General features: G+C 39.2%; 1 protein-coding gene across 1 annotated transcript in view; it reads right to left on the bottom strand.

The window, feature by feature from the left end:
- The window catches only part of LOC144767611 (putative methyltransferase DDB_G0268948), a 342613-nt gene that overhangs the window by 59052 nt on the left and 270629 nt on the right, over window positions 1-12932 (bottom strand). Inside the window, exon 5 of the mRNA XM_078651014.1 lies at window positions 1646-1752. Within this exon, the coding sequence (XP_078507140.1) occupies window positions 1646-1752 (107 nt within the window). The remainder of the gene's footprint in view (window positions 1-1645; window positions 1753-12932) is intronic.

A 12932-nucleotide genomic window follows, 5' to 3' on the forward strand; every position in this document is an offset into this window, starting at 1 on the left:
CCACTTTGCATGTCATTAGTGATAAATATCACTGACATGCAAAGTGGGGCCCAAGATGGTCGCTATCTCCTACTACCTGTCGCTAACTGGTGTTAGCGACAGCTAGGTAATAGGGAGATCATTTTATCTCCACTTTCTTGGCTTTTAAAGCCAAAAAAGCGGAGATAAACCCCCTTGATAATATGCCCCTGTATTTTTTATATGGTTGCCTTAACAATGGATATCCATACTTTGATAATCGTTGGATGTATTTGACTGTCTGGTTCTGTGACTAAGGAAAACAGATCCTGTATTACATGGTATGAAGAGACATTGGAGGCAGCTTGGTACATCTACCCTAAATTGGTGGATGCGTCAATCAGACAAAGTTGTTCCCTTAATTAAAGTTGGGAGAAATGCAGAGTTTTCTGTCAGAAGAGACACAGCTGGATTTGCCATTCCAAACCTTTGACCAAATGGCTGGTCTGCCACATGGCCCAATTTTGGAAGCAGAGACCGTCGCTCATTCTCTCAACATGAGACCACCATGGTGGCCCATTCTAAGGAAATTGCACAATGATCTGCAAGTGCGGAAGAAATATCACTGTGCTTCAAAAACACTGTAACTTTGCTTTACAAGAACAAACCCTAGCCTTGGGAGTTTGTTCTTGAAGTAGAGAATGCTTGGTGGAGCAGGTGAATCACACATGGTGCCCGTTTGCGTCTTTTGGCAAATGAATAGTTCCATTAGTGAACCTGTCATACTGGTAGATCAACTGAATGTACAAAGATCCCCATCTGCCTGGGATTACGTTTTCTATTTAGTGGACAGTCCTCTGCTGAAGATGATGGGGGAGGTTAAAGTCATCACTAATCAGGTGGTCGTCAGAGTCTAAATGGAATTGATAACCTGGCTTTCCATTGAAGGCACTGGTTACATTTGAGGCTGAATGTCTGATACATATATTTATCCAAGTAATCAAAGCTGCATCTCTGAATCGAAAGTGACAAGAAATTGCAGAACAGTACACTTAGGTATCTAACTTGCAACTGTGAAACCTAGTTGTCTTTCTATAGTAAATGAGGGCTTGAATTCAAAGGAAACAAACAGTAGAATCCCTTTGCAAATATGTCCTGAAAATGAAGGGAGTTTGTTTTAAACTACAAGTAAAATGTATTTTCCTCTCACTTGGGTAAGTTCTTGTCACCCCATCCTACCTTCCACTGTAACACAGTTGAAAGTTCACATAAGGAGATGGTTTGCACTCTACAGTTTTATATACAAGCTTCATAAATTCATATAGCCATTCAAGGGAGATGGCAAAAGTATGAATGTACTCATCATTTTCATTAAAACTACGACTTTCAGTTTATATAGGTTGGTTCATTACCAGTACACACCGTACAACCTCAACTTGGCTGCAATCACTAGTGATGCTTCTGTCAGGCTTCAGCATTTGAACTGATAAGTTAAATATATAGAGAAAATAAGGGGACAGAGCCATAAAGGGCTTGCGCTCTGTCAAATGGCCTTATACGTCTTTCCTGCTCTACTACTTCGTAGTAACTCACAATGTTCTACAGCTGTCTAGTTATTTTATTATGAAATATCTATCTGTGACTTGGACAGTGATTGAAGTTTTTTCCTTCCCCTTATTTGTCTTACCTTGTTTTATCAGCATATTGAACAGCTTCAAATATCGCTTTGTATTCAGTAATCATGTTTTCAGCAACACATTCAGCACCATATTCATATAAGAGAAAGTCAATACCCTGCAGAGATAAATGCAATCATGTGACCATAGTATTCAAACCAATCTGTGCTTTGTAATTTATGCAAGCCACCCAGTAATAACAGCCGCATTGCAAGCGATAATCCTTTTCCATAGCTTACAGTATCTTTCAGGCTTCAGATGCTATAACTGTTAAATTGCTATCTAACAGCATTCTCCTCTGCTGGATCCATAAAAGTATTGAATATATTTAAGGAATGATTTAGAGTTCTAAGTGAAGTAACAGTCCAAGGGGTAGAATCCACTGTCTAAATGCTCTTTAAGATTCTATACCTATGCTGGAAGAATGCAGTGAATTCTACTCCAGGTTGAAAATTCAGTCTTGAAACTGGGGACTCTTCAATTCTCTCAAATCTCATTATGAATGGTCTGGAAGAAATATGCATTCCTCCTGTTAAAACAGATACACTGGGGATCAGAATTTAAGAGCTGCAATTATATTCACCTATTCTGAGTTCAATCATGTAAAATGTGGCAGAACATATCAATATTGGGCCTTACTGCATCACAATTGGCATGTCTAAGTATTTTATGTACATTTTTCTCTTGGTCAATTTTGGCATGTTTTTGCTGGGGAAAATTACGGGGTGGGAAATTGTAGTACCAAGAGTTAACACATATACTAGAATTTCATGGGGTAGTCATAATAAGGCCCTTAGTCTGACTTCAAAGATGTCCCACCCCTCTCAGCCTATTCCCTATATCACGTGCATATCTTTTTCATTTCATTTACCCTAATTCCTCTAAAGCTAGGACTATGATAAATTAACACAATAACTGAATGAGGAATGATGTACTCTACACTCAATCATTCATCATGTTATTCATGGTATGCATGTATTGAATAGTAAAGTATGTAAAGGAAACCAGAAATATAAGGGACCTTATGATCCAGTGTAGTTTTTAAAGCTTTACAAAGATGGAGAAGTTGATTTTGTGCACAGAGATGGTCAAGAAGTGAGTTTTGCAAGTTTCCAGCAAGTTTGTTCCTGAAACTCCCGTACCTCCGCCATTAAGCGTTGCAGCCACAAATGAGGCCTTGATCACGTGACACGAATCAGAGACATTTTTTGATTTTTAAAGTGCAAGTGCAAAGATAACATGTGTGATTTAACATAATGGAAATGGACAAAATACTCAATGATATTGTTGTGGACTTGTCTCTGTGCAACATATATATATACATATATATAGTTCTTAAATAGAGTATAATAAGTATGTGCAAAAAAGCGGAATGAGCCATTAATAAATATTCGTAATAATATATAAATATTTTAAACAAAAAACACAAAGTTAATATTGGGTAAAATGCAATGAGATTATATCCCTTAAAACCGTCTGTTTTTTGTCTCCCTTATTATTTCCTCAGACCGAGCTAAAATAAGTGAAACAGGATAAAATGACATAAGACACTGTATACATAATTACATTATATCCTAAAACCATTAGTATCCTTCCAGAAACATGTCACTTCCTCTAATCACCATTGCTCATCTGCAATTCGCTTATTAAGGTAAAATACCAGAGCTCTTGATTGTATCATATCCACTTAAGCACATGACTTCAAATGCTGTACAGGGACACATTTAGTTGTACAATATATTGTTTTTAATAGAAATATATAACAAAATAATAAATAATAATAAGCACACATATATAATAAATAATATATATATTGACTTTAAAACTTTTATAAAACTAATTATTTTAATGTATTTCATAATTTTAAAATTATATAAAAAAATTACACACACACTATTAAAACATTAAACTATTTATAAAATTTCTAAACTTAAATTTCCTCCTCCAGTCAGTGCACCAGTAGGGAACATGTTGCATAGCAGAGAGATAAAATGTACTATTACCACTCCAGTCAGTGCAAGAGTAGAGAAAGTGTTGGATAGCGGAGGGGTACAATTTACTATTCCCACTCCAGTGAGTGCAACAGTAGGGAAATTGTTGGATAGCGGAAGGGTAAAAATTACTATCCACACTCCAGTCAGGGAAAGTTTTGTAGTGTGGAGGTGTAAAATGTACTATTCCCACTCCATTCTGTTCAAAATTAAAAACACACAAAATATCAACAAAATAAAAATATTTTCAAAAAGTAGAAAATTAAAAAATATTCAATGTTAAAAATAAAAATATATTTAACATTAAAAATGAAACAAAATAAAAACATTTTATAATGTTAAATACAAATCACAAATACCTACAAATATTATATGAAATAAAATGAAATCAAAATTTCAAACAAATACATATTTGTATTTAGAAACTAGTTATTAACAAAAACGTTAATTATTACATACATTTTGTTTATTTAATTTCTACCCTATAACACAAGACAACTCACAACCCATATTTAAAATAAAATACAAATTTCCATAATCAACGTGTAAGTCGCGGTTGCAATTTTAAAGCAAGAATGACCCTTCCCAATTTACCCTGAAGAAACCCCTTGGGAGACAGAAGGTTGGAGTGCCACCCTACCCGTGGATACCTTAGGAACCTGGATACCTTCCACAGGGGAGTCGGTTTCATAGATGTGAAGGGGCGCCAGAAACTGCAGCTGAACCCAATGCAGGAAGATGCCACTGCTGGTAAAGGAGAAAGTGTCCGGTGGAACCCAAAGGTGGATTTAAGTTAGGAAGTACCTAAGAGAAAAGGGGACAGGGTCCAGGCTACTTGGAAGTGACCAGGAGGCATGGAAGACGAATGCCCACTGATGTTGGTTGGTGTAGGAGAGTTGAGGGTGACCTTGGAGCTGAAGCTGTGAGGACCAAGCGATGATGTGGAAGACCAGGAGCTCTTCATGAACTGTCCCATGTCAGATGTCAAAAATTGAGGAATTGGTGTCTATCAGGAGCACCAACAAGATTTGGCAACTTCAATCAATGTGGAAAGCTAGGGAGGTACAGTGTCAGGGCCAGCAAGGTCCAGGAGACTCAGCACAAGTAGGGGAGTTAGGGCAGGCCCACACAATCTGCAGAGCTCAAACCTTCAACGGTGGCCCTGAATAGGACCCTCAGTCCAGAGGCACTGTAGTCACGAGAGGAGCTCAAGCAGCTCCACAAAGAAGGAGGCCCATGTTGCAAGTGATGCAGAGCGGCTGAAGGTTCTAGTCACTGGTTATGCTGGAGCTTAGGGCTACTTGGCCCAAAGATCTTGATGAAGGAATCAAACAAGCCTTTGTGACTGCAAGTCGATGTTGTGCACAGGGTTTCGGCTTCTGCGGCTCAGACGAGTGATAATACCCTCAATCTTGGTGACAGGACAGGGCAGATATCAAAGGGTATGAAGAACCACTAACTGGGTTGCTGAGCCTTTTGGAGGCAGTGGGAGCTCAGGATCAGCGGACCAGTCAACTTAGTCATGGTGCCTGTAGCTGCATGGAAGTGACTCCTTCCCTTCAAGGGAGATTCCTTCAGGTGTCTTGATCGCACACAGGCCTTAGAAGGTTTCCTTTATGGAACACAGGCACGAATGGTGTAGCAGACAAGAGATCAGGAGCAGCAGAAGTTTTCCCAGTTGCAGCCTTGATGCCCTGAGGGAAGTCCAGAGTGCCCAGGTGGTCGAAGTTGAAGTGTTGTCTGAATTGTATGGTGGCCCATGATAAATCTAGGGACCCACCCTTAGGTAGGCCCTTAAGTACCCTAAAGAAAGGTTTAGGGCAATACAGGGTACCTTCCCAGGGGAGGGGTTGGACAGTGGGGAGGATACTCCCATGTCCTTTGTCCAGTTTTGTGCCAGAGAGGGAGCCAACAGACCCCTAAACTTGTTTGAACTGGACTATGCAAGGAGGGCACCAAATGTGACGAACTCCCACCAAGCCCGAATACACTAAACCCTGTCTGGGAGGTGATCTCGCATCCCTGTGACAGGATACTGATTGTTCTGCCTTTCCCTGCGTGAGCTTGGTTCGGCAGCAGGAGGGCAGAATAATGTCTCTGGTCGGCAACAGCCATGTTGTGCTGTGCTGTCCGGACCTAGAAGACTGGTAAAGTGAGCACTGAGGGCCTAAAGGAGGGCCTTTACAGTGCTGGAAATCATACCTCTCACACGTTTATGGTATGATCCCAGCACGATTGGTACCAAACATGACAGGGATCGTTACAGCCCATTTCAAGATGGTTAATGCGTATTGAAGCAGTGACCCTCCATACGTTTTATAGCTGTCTCACTTACAACCCAGGAGAATGGACTCCGAAGGCTGTAGGGGTGTCCTGCTCAAGCAGGGGAATGCTCACACTTAGAACCCAGCACCCTGCCTTCAGGATTAAAAAACCTGCTATAGGGGTGACTTATAGGATTTAAGTGCAGTGACCATAGATATAGGGAACCTATATCTGTTGTAAGTGGTGTTAGTACCAGCTTCCACGGGCTAAAATGGCAGACCTGTAGTGACAGTTTGAATGGTCTCCAATAGGTGGAATAATACATGCTTCAGCCTATAGGGGACGCCTGGGGTATCTATGCCCTTGGTATGGTGCTACCACATACCAGAGACTTATCAGGGTACCTCCGTATCCAATCAGGGATGTACCTAAGTACTTACCATAACAATTTAAAGGTGAAAGACTAGAATTCTGATTAGCAGAATCTCAGTCAGACTAGTCAGAAACAGCTGAGCACCAGGCAGAAAGTGAGGGTAACCATAAAAGCAGATCCTACTTTCAGACAGGAATGACAGGGTAATTTTTTAGAGTCTGATGATGATGATATATTTATAGAGCACAGCAATACATTAAGGTGTCTAGGTGCTACTCTAGGAACATGCGGATCTGACTCAACTGTATTTGGAATTATACCTTAAACGGCTAAGTTTTTAAGCCCTTTCTAAATTTTAGCAGGTTGGTCTCTTTTTTGAGTGAGGCTGGTAAAGAGTTCCACAGTTTAGCTGTTGTAGTGGTAAAAGCTTCTTACTGTAGGGACAGCAAGATTTCCAAGCTCAGTTGACCCGAGGGACTTTGCTGGATTATTTGGTTCAAAACGGTTTGCCACCTGCATTGGCCCCAGATTGTTCAAAGTTTTGAAAGCAATGCAAAGAGCTTTAAATTGGATCTTCAGCTCCAATGAAATTGAAGGAAGTATTTCCTATGAATTTTGAGAAGAAAGAATCAAGCAGAGGTAGTGGAATTGATCTGTGCTTCAAAGGAAAGCTTGGTATCAACAATGATTCCTAGATTTTTGGCTTTAAGACTGATGTGGGTAAAAAGCCAAGATGGACTGGCCACCAATGGTCCGTCTTAGAGCTAGAGAACACTAGTATATGAGGGCAGCTGTGTACAGAGAACCATATAAGGAGACTGCATTCACATATCTGTACATGTAAAATAGAACATATAGGGTTCTTCATCTCATCACCAGAAATATTTTGGGTAGCAGACAAAGCCATGTGGAGGGGGCTCTTGCTGACAGACTCTGCCTTTGACAAATGAAAATCAAAAAACAAACAATTGAAGGTTGAGGTGAGGGTCCAAGACAACATCACTGCATAATTCAGATCGCTCACCTAATGTTATTAACCGGTTGTTCTAGTTGCCTAGTTGAGCAGCTCTATGTTCCTTTGGACATGGAGCCCTCTGGCCATGGTGTTTTATTGCTGTTTTTGCCCTTGACTCGGTTCAGACTTAGCGCCAATAGCACAGTGTTGTAGTGTCTCGCCTGTACTGGGGCCTACTTTTACACACCTTCTGCCTGTTTGTAATGTACCTTTTAATTACCCAGTAAATAAATATTGCAAAACATGTACATTTGCGCCTGATCATAAATATGCAATTGAAATTCCACAGTCCTAATATTTTGTACAAAGGACGATCATGCACCTAAAAGTCAGTTCGCAAATAAATATGTTTTCCAACCAAATATAACTGTTCGTCTTTGACATTTTTCACATTTCTGTTGATGTGTCTCTAAGGCTGAATCACAGCAAAATATGTGCTTGTGTCTAAGTGCTACTAAAATGATTATAGTCTCTACTGATTTTAGACAGTGTTTTTGCACTTCAATGTGCCTTCACCCTGAAGGGGATGGCATACTGATGCACAGCATTTACGCCTAATATAACATCCAACTAACTTTCATATATTACATTTATTAGGGCCAGGGGGCAATATTATACTTTTAATAAACTACCATAGGAACAACTACAAGAAGGTACCCAGTATTTTATGAGTGGGTAACTGCAATGCACACATCTTCCCCTCTGCATCCAATATGAACTGTGGATTACTTGATGAGGAAGGTGTTGGCCTTGCGCACTTCACCACAATTCGCATGGTGCCGCTTTGATTAGACTTTTCTTCACAAAAGATCTAGAAATAATGAACCCCACTGTCAAGTCCACAGGTCAGTAACAGAACACATATGGTTCCATGTCTCAGGGATCAACCATAGATTATGTCATAGCGTCAGTTTCCCTCAAAAAGTCCATTACTCACCTAGAAGTAACCTTCTCTATGTTCAGGGACCACGCAGCTATATTTTCCCACCTGGCCTGGGAAGGGATACACTTCCACCACTTAACTGATATAAAACCATTGATAACTAGGGAAAGTAGTAATGTTTGAAACTGGGGTAAAACAGATAAGGAGAAACTCGTCCCATCAGGAGTTGCAAACCAATATGATAATAATTGGTGCACAGACATAATAGCGAGTTGAGAATATCGAGGTGCCATTTTATCGAGTTGGAAATATCAAAGTGACAGAATATCGACTGCAAGAATATCGTGGACCAGAATATCAACTTTAAGGTAAGAAATATCATTTTTGTTAGTACCGAAGTCAGTAATATCGTTTGTAAAAATGTTGTTAATAATATCGATGTTTATATTAGTGTTATGTATTTTAGTATGTATTTTAAATGTATGTGTTCTATATTTTTATTTAAGTATTGTATTTTGTTTTTAATATATGTATTACATTTTTAAAAGTTATTAATTATTTGTAAGTACATTTTGTGTTTTGGTTCTGTAGCGGGTTGTAGGTTTATAGGGGAATGGGGGGGAAGTAAGTTAATGATAGTACATTTAATAATCATTTTTAGAAGTTATTAATTATTTTTAATTACATTTTGCGTTTTTATCCGTGGCAGTTCGTGTGTTTATAGGGGAATAGGGTGGAAATTAATTTGATTATAAATAATTAATTATTATCTTGTATTAATAATAGTTATATATTTGTTAATTATGGCCATTAATTAATTATCAATCAGTTATTAAATGGTTGTTAATTATTAATAATTATTTAGTAAATATCTTAATTGTGTTATTTTTTTAGAAGCGGGTTGTGGGTTTATAGGGGAATAGGGTGGACAGTAATTTAATGATAAAAAATATTTAATAGTTGTATTAGTTAATAATTAAGTATTTATGATCTTATATTGTTAATGTTGTCAATAATGTATTATTAATTAGTTATTAATTGTTTGTTAATTATTAATAATTAATTGTAAATGTGTAAAGTGTGTTATTTTTTTAGGAGTGGGTTGTGGGTTTATAGGGGAGTAGGGTGGGAAGTAATTTAATAATAATGTATTTATTTATTTTTATAATATTGAATATTTATGTATTTATAATAATACTAGTGTAAATTGTGATCAATAATATATTGTTAATTATTTATGAATTGGTTAATAATAATTATTAATTAATTATGTAAATTGTGTTTTTTTTTAGGAGTGGGTTATGGGTTTGTAGGGAGCAGGCTGGGAAGTAATTTAATATTAAATATTGTATTTATATTTTTAATTATTTAATATTTATGTATTTAAAATGAAATATTGTAAATTGTTGTCAATAATATATTGTTAATTATGTATTAATTGGTTAATAATGATTAATAATTAATAATTAATTATGTTATGTGTAATTTTTTTAAGAGCGGGTTGTGGGTTGATGGGGGAGTAGGCTGGAAAGTAATTTAATTTCAATATATTTTTTACTTTTTTTATTGCATCTTTTTTTATTTGTTTTATACTGTTAAGTGTGTGAATTAAATCATTATTAACTGTTTTTATTTGCTTGTTAATTTTAATTAACTAATTAATTAAATATTAATTAAGTATGTTATATTTTACACCATTGGTGGTGTCATTTATTGGGGAATATGGTGGGTGGCAATTTTTTTAATGAATGTATTGTTTTAAATAATTTGAATTAGTTTGCTTGATTGGGAATAGTACGTTATTCCTCTCCGCTATCCAACACTTTCCCTACTGTTGCACTTGCTGGAGAGGGAATAGTAATTTTTACCCCTCCCCCATCCAACACTTTTCATACTGTTCTATCTGCTTTAGTGGGAATATTAAATTATTCCCCTCCACTATCCAGCACTTTCTGTACTGTTGTACTCGCTGGAGTGAGAATAGTAAAGTATTTCCCTCCGCTATCCAAAACTTTCCCTACTGTTGCACTTGCTGGAGTGGGAATATTAATGCTTACCCCTCTGCTCTCCAACATTTTCTCTACTGTTGTACTCTCTGGAGTGAGAATAGTACATTATTCCTCTCCTCTATCCAACACTTTCCCTACAGTTCTACCTGCTGGAGTGGGAATAGTAAATTATTCTTCTCTGCTATCCAACACTTTCCCTATTGTTGTACTTGCTGGAGTGGGAATAGTAATTTTATCGACTCTGCTATCCAAAACTTTCCCTAATGTTGCACTCTCTGGAGTGGGAATAGTAATTAATACCCCTCCGCAATCCAACACTTTCTCTACCAAAAGCACTCTCTGGAGTGGGAATAGTAAATTATTCCATTCTGCTATCCAAAACTTTCCTTAATGTTGCACTCCATCGAGTGGGAATAGCAAATTATTCCCCTACGCTATCCAACACTTTTCCTTCTGTAGCACTTGCTGGAGTGGGAATAGTAATTTTATCCACTCTGCTATCCAAAACTTTCCCTAATGTTGCACTCTCTGGAGTGGGAATAGTAATTTATACCCCTCCGCAATCCAACACTTTCTCTATCAAAAGCACTCTCTGGAGTGGGAATAGTAAATTATTCCATTCTGCTATCCAAAACTTTCCTTAATGTTGCACTCCATCGAGTGGGAATAGTAAATTATTCCCCTACGCTATCCAACACTTTTCCTACTGGAGCACTTGCTGGAGTGGGAATAGTAATTTTATCCACTCTGCTATCCAAAACTGTCCCTAATGTTGCACTCTCTCGAGTGGGAATAGTAATTTATACCACTCCGCAATCCAACACTTTCTCTACCAAAAGCACTCTCTGGAGTGGGAATAGTAAATTATTCCATTCTGCTATCCAAAACTTTCCTTAATGTTGCACTCCATCGAGTGGGAATAGTAAATTATTCCCCTACGCTATCCAACATTTTTCCTTCTGTAGCACTTGCTGGAGTGGGAATAGTAATTTTATCCACTCTGCTATCCAAAACTTTCCCTAATGTTGCACTCTCTGGAGTGGGAATAGTAATTTATACCCCTCCGCAATCCAACACTTTCTCTACCAAAAGCACTCTCTGGAGTGGGAATAGTAAATTATTCCATTCTGCTATCCAAAACTTTCCTTAATGTTGCACTCCATTGAGTGGGAATAGTAAATTATTCCCCTACGCTATCCAACACTTTTCCTTCTGTAGCACTTGCTGGAGTGGGAATAGTAATTTTATCCACTCTGCTATCCAAAACTTTCCCTAATGTTGCACTCTCTTGAGTGGGAATAGTAATTTATACCCCTCCGCAATCCAACACTTTCTCTACCAAAAGCACTCTCTGAAGTGGGAATAGTAAATTATTCCATTCTGCTATCGAAAACTTTCTCTACTGTTGCACTCGCTGGAGTAGGAATAGTAATTTTTACCCCTCAGCTGTCCAACATTTTCCCTACTGTTGCACTCTTGGAGTGGGAATAGTAAATTCCGCAATTGATACACTTTCCCTACAGTTACACCTGCTGGAATAGGAATAGTAAATTCTTCCTATACGCTATCCAACATTTTCCTTACTGTTGTACTCCCTGGTGTGTGTATATATATATATATTCATATCCAACAAGACCTCCCTCCTTTGAGAAAGATGAGACCACCACAGGGGAACCGTTAGGAGACAGCTTTTATTAAGGAACACCTCCGTACAGACGAATGCTTTTCAGCATAATGACAGCCTTCTTCAGCGTCTGAGGTATTCTGCAACAGAGAAGGAGTTCATATGTCGGTATAAATACCCGCCTCCCCCTCGCTGTTCTGTGCTTGCTCCACCCCTTCCAGGTGCAGTCCATAAGCATATGCCTCCCGTCTGGCGCTAACTTGTTATCGCCTACAGGTCCCAGAATGCATTTGAAGAGTGGGTAGGCTTTGCGGGGATAGGAGCAAGTACGGGCTATGATGTTGTAAAGTATACCCCAAAGTACGAGTGTCCCAAGATTCAGCAAGCTCCTCTGGTCCCCTAAATCGCAGCGCCCCTCAGGCCAATGGGGTTTTTGTAGCGGGGGCCAAGCGGAAAATCCCACCCTCCAGAGAGCAGTCGAGTGGCTGCTACAGCGCACCACATTATCCATGGCTGGAGGGTGGGTCCATGGTAAATCCAGTCACCTGGAAACAACAAAGATTCTGCCGGAGCAGAGACCAGTGAAACCTGGACCATCTTGATGCTGCAGGGGCCTCGTAGATGCGACACTGGACATCGCGTTATTGAATCCAACACGACCTCCCTCCTTTGAGGAAGATGAGACCACCACTGGGGAACCGTTAGGAGACAGCTTTTATTAAGGAACACCTCCGTACAGACGAATGCTTTTCGGCATAATGACAGCCTTCTTCAGCGTCTGAGGTATTCTGCAACAGAGAAGGAGTTCATATGTCGGTATAAATACCCGCCTCCCCCTCGCTGTTCTGTGCTTGCTCCACCCCTTCCAGGTGCAGTCCATAAGCATATGCCTTCCGTTTGGCGCTAAGTTGTTATCGCCTACAGGTCCCAGAATGCATTTGAAGAGTGGGTAGGCATTGCGGGAATAGGAGCAAGTACGGGCTATGATGTTGTAAAGTATACCCCAAAGTACGAGTGTCCCAAGATTCAGCAAGCTCCTCTGGTCCCCTAAATCGCAGCGCCCCTCAGGCCAATGGGATTTTTGTAGCGGGGGCCAAGCGGAAAATCCGCCCCGTCCAGAGAGCAGTCGAGTGGCTGC

The sequence above is a fragment of the Lissotriton helveticus genome, chromosome 7, assembly GCF_964261635.1.
Source record: "Lissotriton helveticus chromosome 7, aLisHel1.1, whole genome shotgun sequence".
In the NCBI taxonomy this organism is placed as follows: domain Eukaryota; kingdom Metazoa; phylum Chordata; class Amphibia; order Caudata; family Salamandridae; genus Lissotriton; species Lissotriton helveticus.